The sequence below is a fragment of the Mobula birostris genome, chromosome 1 (assembly GCF_030028105.1).
Source record: "Mobula birostris isolate sMobBir1 chromosome 1, sMobBir1.hap1, whole genome shotgun sequence".
In the NCBI taxonomy this organism is placed as follows: Eukaryota; Metazoa; Chordata; class Chondrichthyes; order Myliobatiformes; family Myliobatidae; genus Mobula; species Mobula birostris.
In genome coordinates, this window is record NC_092370.1 from 11647876 (window position 1) to 11661335 (window position 13460).

The 13460-nt window shown below is 39.5% G+C and overlaps 1 protein-coding gene across 6 annotated transcripts in view; it reads right to left on the bottom strand.

Annotated features, from left to right (window-relative positions):
- The window catches only part of LOC140194927 (upstream-binding protein 1-like), a 107618-nt gene that overhangs the window by 33397 nt on the left and 60761 nt on the right, over positions 1-13460 (bottom strand). For 4 of the 6 annotated variants that reach the window (XM_072252342.1, XM_072252352.1, XM_072252381.1 and 1 more), the window contains exons 6-8: positions 12961-13113; positions 10240-10350; positions 2975-3082 (exon numbers count right to left, since the gene is read on the bottom strand). In XM_072252342.1, coding sequence (XP_072108443.1) covers positions 2975-3082; positions 10240-10350; positions 12961-13113 — 372 coding nt within the window. The remainder of the gene's footprint in view (positions 1-2974; positions 3083-10239; positions 10351-12960; positions 13114-13460) is intronic. The other 2 variants (XM_072252361.1, XM_072252372.1) reach the window with 1 other exon arrangement.

Here is a 13460-nt window from a genome sequence, read left to right on the forward strand (position 1 = left end):
CGATTAGGAATAGTCAGCATGGCTTTGTCAAGGGCAGGTTGTGCCTTACGAGCCTGATTCAATTTTTTGAGAATGTGACTAAACACATTGATGAAGGAAGAGCAGTAGATGTAGTGTATATGGATTTCAGCAAGGCATTTGATAAGGTACTCCATGCCAGGCTTATTGAGAAAGTAAGGAGGCATGGGATCCAAGGTGACATTGCTTTGTAGATCCAGAACTGGCTTGCCCACAGAAGGCAAAGAGTGGTTGTAGACAGGTCATATTCTGCATGGAGGTCGGTCACCAGTGGAGTGCCTCAGGGATCTGTTCTGGGACCCTTACTCTTTGTGATTTTTATAAATGACCTGGATGAGGAAGTGGAGGGATGGGTTAGCAAGTTTGCTGATGACACAAAGGTTGGAGATGTTGTGGATAGTGTGGAGGGCTGTCAGAGGTTACAGCGGGACATTGATAGGATGCAAAACTGGGCTGAGAAGTGGCAGATGGAGATCAACCCAGATAAGTGTGAAGTGGTTCATTTTGGTTGGTCAAATATGATTGCAGAATATAGTATTAATGGTAAGACTCTTGGCAGTGTGGAGGATCAGAGGAATCTTGGGGTCTGAGTCCACAGGACGCTCAAAGCAGCTGTGCAGGTTGACTCTGTGGTTATGAAGGCGTACGGTGTATTGGCCTTCATCAATCGTGGAATTGAATTTAGGAGCCGAGAGGTAACGTTGCAGCTATATAGGACCCTGGTCAGACCCCACTTGGAGTACTGTACTCAGTTCTGGTCACCTCACTACAGGAAGGATGTGGAAGCCAAAGAAAGGGTGCAGAGGACACTTACAAGGATGTTGCCTGGATTGGGGAGCATGCGTTATGAGAATAGGTTGAATGAACTCGGCCTTTTCTCCTTGAAGCAACAGAGGATGAGAGGTGACCTGATAGAGGTGTATATGATGATGAGAGGCATTGATCATGCGGATAGTCAGAGGCCTTTTCCCAGGACTGAAATGCTGCCACAAGAGGACACACGTTTAAGGTGCTGGGGAGTCGGTACAGAGGAGATGTCAGGAGTAAGTTTTTTTTACTTAGAGCGTGGTGAGTGCGTGGAATGGGCTGCCAGCAAAAGTGGCAGAGGCGGATACGATAAGGTCTTTTAAGAAGCTTTTGGATAGGTACATGGAGCTTAGAAAAATAGAGGGCTATAGGTAAGCCTAGTAATTTCTAAGGTAGGGACATGTTCAGCACAACTTTGTGGGCCGAAGGGTCTATATTGTGCTGTAGGTTTTCTATGTTTCTGTGTTTCTAAACTGAGGTTAAATTTATCCCCTTTAATGCACTCTCCATCTCAGGGCTTTTCTTTAAATACTAATTTTCAGTCACGAACAAGGACCATTCCTAATTGCCCTTGAGAAATTGGTGGCAAGTGCCCTGTTTGCGCTGTTGTCCTATTGGGTTGCAAAATTGCCTTGCTCATTCAGTTCCCAATTACGTTCCATTTCTTTGTTGTCTACTGTAATGTTAGCTGATCATTTTAACAAATATGAGCAAAACTGCTTCGGATACAGGTGCAACTGTTGTGGCAGACTGCTCTGCAAACGAGTTCTACTTCAACATGCTCGGACTAGGTGTTCTGAAGTAGACATTAATTAATCTTGGAAAACCACGAGTGCATTCAAACAGACTGTCAACTTAATTCCTAAAATAAATAGACGCCCTTTGCCCTTTTAGCTGTGTTATTTTGAAGTTCTGTTCCAAGTTCTAAAAACTCAGCCAAAATGTTTGAAGAACCTGATGCGAACATTTAGCTTCCCAAACATCAAGGCTGGAACATGTATGCAGTTAGTTTCTACTTTTAAAAAAATCCCTTCTCATGTGATAACAGCAGGCTAGAGAATGACCTGGAGCAAGACAATATTTCAATAACCCATTACTTGTTACCCCAAGGAATCAGCCGTCGAATGAGTGACCGGAATCTCACGCAGGATAGGAATTTTGTGAACTATTGATGTTAACTCCTATCATAGTATACTTTTGGCACAAACATTATTACATTTAATTTTCTACATTGGCATTGGAGTTTACGGCCCACAGGTGTAACTTGTGAAATAAATATTAAGCTACTATATCCCACTCCTAAAAACTTTGATCTTTTCAAGAACCTTGCAAACTGACAAAAAAAATGTTATTTCCAGATACTTAAAATAATGCTTTGTGTTAAGAGTAATTTGAAACCTGGAAAATGCAGTCAAGCAAGTTTTAAATTCTCTATGAAAAGAGAATATGGAACAATTATACATATACTTCCCAAATTAACAAACAGCCCTCGAAAAATTATTTATAAACTCTTTGCATCTGTGCAAAGGGCATTTCTGCTACTCTGGGATAGAAAAGTATTAACAGCATAAACAGCTAACAGCATTTCAAAAAGGCAAGAAAGACAAAAGGCAAAAAAAGCAAAGGAAAACCCCAAGATGTACAAATTCTTCGTAACAAATTAGAAGTTTGAATTAATCTACTATGCACTTGTTAAATTATACAAAATGTTTCAGTAATTTAGGCCACAAAAACCAAAGTATATATTAATCTTTATACAGAACATTTTTGGGGGATGTGGAGGGGAGATATTAATATAATGTATAAATTTTTAATAAATCCTCAAACAGTAATTTCCCCCTGAACATTTTTATCTCAACTATTGTTGCAACTGCTCAAATTGGCAGGCAGTTTAAAATATGAAAATTAAGACAATTCATATTAAACAGACATTTTTGTGGCCTTTGAGGAATTAAGAGCTTCTGTATCAGGTGTTAGATTTAGGAGAGTTAAGGACGTTAAATTGAAAATTTTGCATTAAAACATCCAAAGTACGTCCTTTCACTGTTAAATGTTACGTGACTATAAAACATAATCCTATATCTAACACTTTGATTGTATTCTTGCACAAGCCATCTTGTACAACAAAAAGGTAAGCAGAAGTCCTTACACTGCCTCGCTTTGCCAGAGAATCACCGCAGTCTGCTGGCAAAGTCCGCTTGGTGGACTTTTTCTGCTCATGTTCAAGTGCATCTTCAATAATAGGCTCAAGTCTCATCTGGACAGACACCAAAGACTAGTATCAATTTATACAGTACATCATGAGCACAACACCTAGCAGTGTAAGCATTTCTTTAACACAAACAATTGTTTTAAATTCGATTTTCATATAGAAAAGAGAATCTTTCTAGACCTTCAATTTATGCTTCTGATGCTATGTATCAAATCTCTCAATATCTCATCTACAACTGTCAAGGAATTCTTGTCTCAATGGAAGAAATACTATTTTGCCAATAGCTGACTTCACAGTGGCATAATTAAATGTATATCAATCCAAACATCCTGAACATCCACTTAAAATACAAAAAAAACTTACACCAAGTTTATAGATTTTAACTTAAAAATTTCACGTCTATGTTCTAAAGGCATTAACAACATTTCAGAAATGGCCAAATTCAAGTTATATTGCACATTTATTCCAACAGTTGCAACCTTTTGCGCTAATATTAAAACCTTGGAATAATAAGGTACCTCACAATCAGTGATTAAACGAATACTTTCTACCATATATAATGCTGGAGTAAATGTATAGCAGGGAAAAAATCTCACCCATAAAGGAAATTTGTACTTCAGTTACATGAGAAATCCAGCCATTCTTGGTTTTAATCATTTGTAATCTTTGTATGGTTTTTCTATCTATCAATCGGTCACATCACTTAGCTGGGTAATAAAGAGTTCTAATCTTAATATCTCTATGCTGCTAGAAGTACACAATATCAGCCTTTTCCCTCCCCGAGAGCACTTCCCTTCCACATACTAGCCAAACTGGTGCAATTCAACACGTTAAGACTTAACTCGGAGCTCTAGGACTCAAAATTCCTAAGGATTCTGTCTACAATTCTTTTATAAAGGCTTAATAAAGATACACCTTATTCTATTTAGCTGGATAAACGCCAATGAAATTAGTATGGCTATAGGTCATCATCCCAAGGGATACACCAAGTCCTCAATATTCATGAGAGATGTGGGCATGGACTTCCTGCAGCTAACTATAACTGCTAATAGAACTCTACTCTGTAACCAACACAGCCACAAAACAAATACATATTACAGTAAAATGTTTAAATGTTAAAAGGAAGGATTAGCTAACAAGTGCCAATAATCTATTATCTGAATATTCAGGAAGTCCAATGGTTCCATATCTGGCTCATTGGATAGTGTTTAAGATACTCCCTTTCCACTTAGTAGGGAGTAGAGAGCATTTGAACTTAATGAGATCACAGGAAATTTATCATACGATATAATATCTACAAAATGAATTAAAAGAGTATTGAAGTATTGAATGAAGTAACATTCAACAGTTTAGAAAATCTGCCAATCCAGCCAAGTCCATAGCGTGCTAGATTATCAGAATTCAACTACTGCCAATGACACAATGACAATTTTGACATCACATTGGGGCAGCATGGCAGTGGTTAGCACAATGCTTTACAGTACAGGTAACCCAGGTTCAATTCCCACTACTGCCAGTAAGTAGTCCCCATGACCATGTGGGTTTCCTCCAGGTGCTCCAGTCTACTCCCACAGTCCGGAGACATAATTGGTTAATTGGCCATTGCAAATTGTCCCGTAATTAGGCTAGGATTATGTCAGGGGAATGCTGGGTGCTGCAGCTCACAGGGCCAGAAGGGCCTATTCCATGCTGTAGCTCAGTAAATATATATAAAATAAAACAAGGTACATCTGTGCAAACTGCTCTCAACTAGAACACTGCACAGCAGAATCACCTGACAAAGGGGATCTGGAAAACAGATCATGGTCATCCATCAGTGATGGATTCCTTGAAGCATCGAGATATATTTGCCAGTAAAAATTCAAAATGGGGCCTGCAGCTGACTTTGAGAGTTCTATAGATAAAGTGTACTGCGTGTGCTGCCAATACAAAACAGTACCGGCCAAAGCATTCAAATTTAGCCCAGGAGTTCAGCTTTTATGAGGCAAACTTGCTTTCTCAAAGTAATTCAAAGCACACAACCACTAAATACCTACCAAAGCCACACCTATGCACATTAATTAATGGTTAAAACATAACTGGAGATGGAGACCAAGTAATGTTTTTTGGCTCACCTATTCAAAAGTACTCTTGCAAGCCAAAATGAACTTCCAATTTCAAAACTTTTAATTTCAATGCTACACATTTACTAGATACTTGAATTTGAATAACCTTAAAATAATCACAAATGGAAAGCTTCCTCCTTCAGAATGGAACAGACAACATCAGCCTGACTAGTAAGAAATTTGGAGTTATTTCAAAAGGATTTCCTCATACTTCACGCAACACTGACAACTGGAACACAGTCCATGCAGCTATGGAAACCTAACAAATGCAAGTTTTGGGAAAATTCCAGCACCTTTACATCACTTAGCATGCAATAAAGTCATTTATATCGCCTTTATTCACTTGAGGAAATGCATTTACCCAATCCAGAAGCTTCAATTGTCTAGTCACCCCTCCAACTCCAAGTCAATGAATGTTGAAGAGAAAGAAAACTACACTGTATTGCATTAACATCAAGCATGCAAACCTTCAGTCCGATTGACTGAAAATTTCTGACAACTAATGTTAATAAAGAGGCCAATTACTGCCAATAGCTCCAAAACGGTTGAGTGCACCCTGCCAAAACTGACTTATTTCAGGTACAGTCAAATGGATGAACATATTTGTAGGGTGTAGCTCGGACACCAGTGACAGCATAAGAATTCAATTAGAACAAATCGGGCACTGCTATCCTGAAATACACAACACTGAAGGTTATTTGTACTATCATACATTTAAGGTAAAGGAAAAAAATTGTATAATTAGAGTGAAAACAAAATTCCAAATACAAATCAGTGAAGTGAAATGAAATTTGGCAAATGAAAACATGTGGGATGAACAAATGAGGAGAACAAAACAAAAACATAATTGTGTTAAGTGTGTTTCACTGTAGTCAGAAACACTAATAAAAATGGTGCAAATTGGATTTTCTTTCCCAAACCCCAAAAAACTGCCTTCATCAAAAAAAGTCAGCAGCATCGCAAAATTTAGTACATTCGCAAAAATGCACAATTAACGTTAAAACCAGGTGGCCATGTGATCAGAATAAAGAGTTGAACACAAGAAACTTTTGATCCATTTATGGGATAATGCTAGGCAGAAACAATTTTACTGTGTATTCAGGGATTCTGTAATAGGTGCAAGGTCAGGAAATAAAAGATATACAACTAACGAATGTCCAATGAATAAGGAATAGGAGATCAATTAGTGTGTGAATATTAACTGTTCACTGAAGCACACTGGCACTGTGAAGCTATGATCACCAAGTTATTTTTCCATGTTGGAGGTTGAAAGTCAAGGCACTTAGCTTCAGGTCAAAGTAAGTTATTTTAATCACACACTACTAACAGTGTTTTCCTGAAAGAAACATAATCATTTGTAAAAACAAATTAGTGGACCAACAAAGATCAATACACTAAAAGGCAGCTGAAGAAATTAAAGCTTCCAGTTATGAGGAGACACAACAGGTATTCATAAACATAAAAGAAGATCAGTCATGTTGCATCATAAGGTCTAACCCAACAAGGTAATTTGATTTTTAATGGTTTTCCCCAAGGGTTTTTGTTTAAACATGTCCAGAAACTTGAAGGCACTTACATACTTTAAAGAAAAACATGCCCTGAATAATTTGAAATGTGCTAAAATCTGCTATATTTAATATGAAATTAGCCACGACGTTAACTTTGCTGGTTTTGTTTTTGGGAGGGGAAGAATTGAACCAGACTTTCCATCATATTATAGTTATCTGCATCAGCCGCAGTGGCCTCCACAGTAAGTACTGTAATCGAGGCAATAATGACAGAACAGCTAATTGTGCAAGGTCTCCCGGGTTTTCAGTACTAAAGATATTATTAATCTGCACCTGCAGACAAGGGGAATGTTAGCTTGATAAAGGAGTCTCAGAAAAGATAACCGTGAAATTACGCCTAAGAATGAGAGACAGCATGTGCAATAAACCCTTTTACCAACATGAGGAAAAGCTCAGCACGGAATAAATGTATTGACTAAATAAATTATTCTGAAGGTCTAGGATAGAATATCTTCCAGAGAAAAATAAATCACCTACAACTAAACACCACTGATTCTAGGATACGTAACTCCACTCAAGATGTTATACTGAAGGATTAGATTGTGAATAAAGGCAAAAGCTGAGACATTATAAGGCATTGGTCAGGCAGGGCAGCTAGAGGCCATGGTCCACATCAATACCAATGACATGGGTAGGATGGGTGATGAGGTTCTGTAAAGCAAGTTCAAGGAGTTAAGTGTTAAATTAAAGGACATGACCACCAAGATTGAGATCTCAGGATTGCTACACGAGCAGATGAGGCCAGAAATTGAAAGATCATACAGATTAACATCTAAGGAGATGATGCAGGAGGGAGGGCTTCAGATTTTTTGAATCACTGGGCTCTCTTGGAGGAAAGGTGGGACCTGTACAGATAAGTCGGTTTGCATCTGAACTGACAGGGGACCAACATCCCTGTGAGAAGATTTCCTTGTCCTACATGCGGGGGTTTAAACTAGAGTTCCAGAGATTGGAACCAGAACGCCAGAGCAATTAGTGCAGTGGTGTGGTGAAAGATGCTGTTAAGCCTACATACAAAGTCAGGGATCGAAAGTTTCAGCATGGTTGGACTAATGTTCAGAGTTATGCATATTTCAATGCAAGAAGTATTGTAAGAAAGGCAGATGAACTTAGTATATAGATCCTCTTGTGGAATTCTGACATTGTAGCCAATAGTGAGGCTTGACTGCATGAGTAGCAGCTCAATGTTCAGGGTTCCCTTGTTTCAGAAGTGACAGAGTGGAAGAGATTAAAGGAGGTGGGTGGCATTACTAGTCAGGAAAATTGTCACAGTAGTGCACAGACACGACAACAGAAGAACTTGTCTACTGAGGCTGTACAAAGAACTGGGGAATAGAAAGTGATAACCATGTTAATGTCCATCCAGTACTCCATGAAACTTAGAGGAGCAAATTTGTAGAGATTACAGACTGTTGCAAGAAACACAAGGTTATCAAAAGTGCTCAGGAAAGTTTCTTTAATCAGTACTTCGAAATCCCATCTAGTGAGGGTGTGATACTAGATCTCCTATTAGGGAATGAGACAGGGCAGGTGACAGCCATCTAGTGATCATAATGTCATTAGTTTCAAGGTAATTGTGGAAAAAGATAAGTCTGGTGCTTGGGCTGAAATTCTAAAATGGAGATAGGCCTATGTTGGTGGCATCAGAAAGTATCTGGCAAGTATGGACTGGGTCAGGTTATTTTCTGGCAAAGGTGTAATAGGTAAATGGGAGGCCTGAGAGAAATTTTAGTGAAACATGGTGAAAAGTGAAATTTTGGGAATAAAGAGTTTATATGTTCCTGTCAGAATAAAAGGCAGGATAACAGCTTTACAGAATATTTGCCTTCAAGAGGTATTGATTCAAGAAAAAGGTGTGTAGCATGTATAGGCAGGAAGGAGCAAATGAGTACTTGAGAAATATAAGAAATGCAAGAGAACATTTAAGAAGGAAATCTGAAGGGCTAAAAGAAGGCATGAGGCTGTTCTAGCAGAGATGGTGAAGAAAACCAGAGTAGGACTTGCACGGTGAGTAGTAGGGCACTGAGGAGTGTGGTAGAACAGAGGGATCTGGGAATACAGATCCACAATTCCTTAAAAGTGACGTCACAACTAGATAGGGTCATAAAGAAAACATTTGGCACATTGGCCTTCATAAATCAAAGTATTAAGTGCCAGATTTGGCATGTTATGTTGAAGTTGTACAAGATGTTGCTGAGACCTAATTTGGAGTATTGTGTACAGTTTTGTTCACCTACCTACAAGGAAGATGTCAATTGAAAGAATGCTGAAAAAATTTAAATCTGTCCTGAGGACCTGAGTTATATGGGAAGATTGAATAAGTTAGGACTTTAATTCCTAGGGCATAGAAGAACGTGAGGAGATTTGATAGAGGTACACAGAATTATGAGGGGCACAGATAGAGTAAATGCAAACAGACTTTTTCCTCTAAAGTTAGGTGAATATAGAAGTAGAGGTCACATGCTAAGGATGAAAGGTGAAATGCTTTAAGGGGAACATAAAGGGGTACTCCTTATCTACTCAGTGGTGAGGATGTGGAACAAGCTACCAGTGGAAGTTGTGGATGTGGATTTCAACATTTAAGAGAAATTTAGATAGGTACATGGATGAGAGGGGTATAGCAGGCTCTGGTCTGGGTGCAGTTTGATGGGACTAGGCAGATTAACAGATCAGCACAGAACAGTTGGGTTAAAGTTCCTGTTTCTGTATTGTCATGTTCTATTACCCTACACTCGCAGGAATTTATAAAAATGAAGGGGAGGAGATCTCATTGAAATCTATGAAATATTGAAAGACCTAGATAGAGTGGACACTGAAAGGGTGCTTCCTGTAGTGCGGATGTCTAGGACTAGAGGGCAAAGCCCGATAATACAAGGATGTCCCTTTATAACAGAGATGGGAAGGAATTTCTTTAGTCAGAGCATGGTGAATCTGAGTGATTCATTACCACAGGTGGCTGTGGAGGCCAAGTCATTGGGTATATTTAAACCAGAGGGCGATAGGTTCTTGGTTAGTAATGGCATCAAAGGTTACAGGGAAAAGGCAGGGGTCGAGGGGGATTATAAATCAGCCCTGATGAAATGGCGGAGTGGACTCGATGGGCTGAATGGCACCTATGCATTATGGTTTTAGGGTCTAAAAACCTTGAAAGATATGCTCAATTTTTCGGAACTTCCTGTAGTGTCCACAGAAAGGGTAACTAGCACATAATAAAATGCTTTTTTGTAACCTTTCTACATGAGCTTATTATATTGCCATGCTTGGTTAAGATTTGCTGCATTCTTCAGAGCAATGAAATCAAATAAATTTAACAATCTGAACACAAAATTGCATGAAATGGAGGTGGTAAAATAAAATAAAAAGCAAAAAGATAACAGTAACAATGCATTTTTGAAACACTTTCACAGAAGTCAATAGTTTAGATGGTCAGAATTATGATGCATTGTTTATTCCAAATTTAAGAGAAAATGCATTTGCACTACCTGCATTCTCACTGTTCCTCCTTAACCTATAATTTCCTGTATTTTACCTCAGTCAAGATAGTTGTTTCATATGAAGGCTGATACTTTTCTTTCTCTTGAGGAGTGCGTTTCTCCATTTTTTCTCTGTCTGTTTTCTGTTTTCTGTCTGCTCCTTTTGGCTGGAAAAATAGAAAAGCATTAGTCCTGTAACTGAAAAATGAGGTAGAGAACTTAGAGACTGCTACGAAGTCCCAGTTACCCCAATTATACTCAGGCAGCCACAGCGTTACAGTACAGGATCAGGCCTTTCAGCCTACCAAATCCATCAACTATTCCTTTCCAATTACCCCACTTTAATCCCATTTTTAAAAATTCTTCCAACATCCCCATCTGAGGCACAGCCTCAGAATACAAGGGTGTCCCTTTAGAACAGTGATAAGGAGGAATTTCTTTTGCGAGGGGGTGGTAAATCCATGGAATTCATTATCACTGACAGCCATGGAGGACAAGTCATTAGTCATAATTAAAGCGGAGGTTAATAGATTGATTTGTAAGGGCAGCAAAGGTTATGGGGAGATGGGCAGGAGAATGGGGTTGAGAGATATAATAAATCAGCCACTACCAAATGGCAGAGCAGATACATTCAGCTGAAAGGCCTGATTCTGCTCCCTATGTTTTACGGCCTAAATCTCCCCAGATTCTGGCATTTATCTACACACTAGGGGCAACCTACAGCAGCCAATTACTCTCTGTCACACACGCCTTTAAGATGTGGGGGGAAAGACCAGAGCAGCCAGAGGATATCCATGCGTTCACAGGGAACATTTGTAAACTCCTGACAGACAGCAGCACAGTACAGGGTTCAACATGGCTGCCTGGGGCCTTGGGGCCTCGAGGCAGTGGCAGTTACTGATGGACCCAGATGCTACAGGATCATATGTACCAGCAGAACAGTAAATGAACTAATCAAATTCAGATATAACTGGTATGTAAAAACAGGTTGAGGGCCCCTAATACAAAATCCGAATTTTTTTTTTCCCCAGCACTGACATGACATCAAATGGAATCATAGTTGGGAGTGATCATTCAACTCCAGCAGACTGTGGAGGATCCAACTCCATCACATCAGACTGTGCCCCGACTGTGGACTGTTTCGCCCATCAAGTCCGCTCTGCAATTCCACCATGGCCGATTTATTATTCCTCTAACCCCATTCCTCTGCCTTCTCCCGTAACCTTTGATGCTCTTGCAAATCAAGAACCGGTCACCTTCTGCTTTAAATATTCCCAATGACTTATCCTCCACAGTGGTCTGTGGTAACAAATTCCACAACAGACAAGAGAAGGTAGAAAACTGCCAAAATGCTGAAGAAGAAAAAAAATCCTAGTATCAACAAATAGAGCCCCACATCAAGCTATCATGATATAAAATGACTATGTTTCCATAATACATGCGCCGCAGAGCTTCAGGCCATTGAAGATCGATTCTTTATCTTGTATGATCACCTTTTAATGCACCAACATAAAGATCAAAAGAATATCTTGAGGTATGCAATAGGGGATTTTAGCTTGCCTACTTTTCCACTTCACTGAAAAATTTCATCTTGGAAATAAACAGAATGCCAATCACCACAAACATTTGATTACAGCAGATGCATGAAACTCACGAAAACTTTTAAAAGACACATTTCTTCATCAGGTATTCTACAAGGGCACGATTGTCAGCAAGGGCCGCGACTGAACTCACATTTACCTTGGCCAGAGAAAGGGCCAATTTCACTGACCACCCCCACCTCGAGTTGGACAGAGGCATGAGAATGAAGATTGGGTGTCAGACAGCAGGGGTTCTCCTGTCCCGTACTGTCAATCTTTGACAGAAAGCAAAGATGGGAGTGGAGCAGGTAAATCTGTCCGATTTTAAATAGTAAAATCTGTCCTGGAACAAATAAAATTGAAGTCATGTAAATAAAGTTAACTTAAAATGCTAGGGAATGATTTAACCTAAAGCAAAATAATGGGGAAAAACTCACCTCTGCACTTGCCTCTTAGCTTACAGGTTTGGAATTCCTTTTGTAATCAATGGAATCTCACATCCCATGCCAGGTCTGATTCTAGAGATTGACCACCAACACCTCCCTCCAACCAAACATAGATCCCGTCTGTGTCTTCAATGTGAAATCTAACTATGGAACGCAGACAAAGATTCAGCGACCCTCTGTTCCCAACCCCCATCATCAATTCAAAGTTGCTGGTGAACGCAGCAGGCCAGGCAGCATCTCCAGGAAGAGGTACAGTCAACGTTTCAGGCCGGGACCCTTCGTCAGGACTAACTGAAGGAAAAGTTAGTAAGAGGTTTGAAAGTGGGAGGGGGAGGGGGAGGGGGAGATCCAAAATGATAGGAGAAGACAGGAGGGGAAGGGATGGAGCCAAGAGCTGGACAGGTGATTGGCAAAGGGGATATGAGAGGGTCAATTCAATCTGTCTGCAAGTTCTGCATTTTCAGCCCAGAACTTAATTCACTCAAGCATGGACTTTGGTGGCTCCTTTCTGAATTGCAAAATTCAGACCAATAAATATACACCACGAAATAAGAATTTGTTTCAAATTGTATCATCAAGGCTTCTAAACCCTCAGGACTTTGGATTTATGATAAGTTTGCACAAACTTATCATCTGACAAATGTACTTACTGTGTGTTCTGCAGTACAAGAAAACTAAAGCAGCTGTAACATCTTCAAGATGTAGCAAAAGCAGAGGCACCTTAAATGTAAAATAAATCTATAGACAATACCTTAAAAACTTTTATTTGGCAGCTGGCTGAATGAAGATGATCTGTGTACTCTCCAGTTTCATTTTGCTTGAATGTGTCTATCTGAATCCTGAATGGAACTCCCTTCTCACCCCCGTGCTTTCTGGGCGTAAATTCTGTGCTAATGCAATGTACCTGAAAGAACAGTCAGAATTCCTAGGTTTAAAACTATACTGTAAAAATAACCACACCACAAGATAAAGCATTTTATACATTTATTGATAAGTTACAGCGAGCAACAGTGAAACTGGTCTAACCACACAAATGTTTTTGTGTAATATCAAACATTATTCACAAAACAATAAGGTACAATCAGAGATCAAACATCAGATCACCACTCTCATGTATCATCATCACCATTGTGCCATTTCATATGACCTAGGCAATCATGGTCTTGACCATGATTGTTCTTGGCAAATTCTTCTATGGAAGTGGTTCGTCGCTGCCTTCTTCCGGACAGTGTATTTACAAGTCATGTGAAC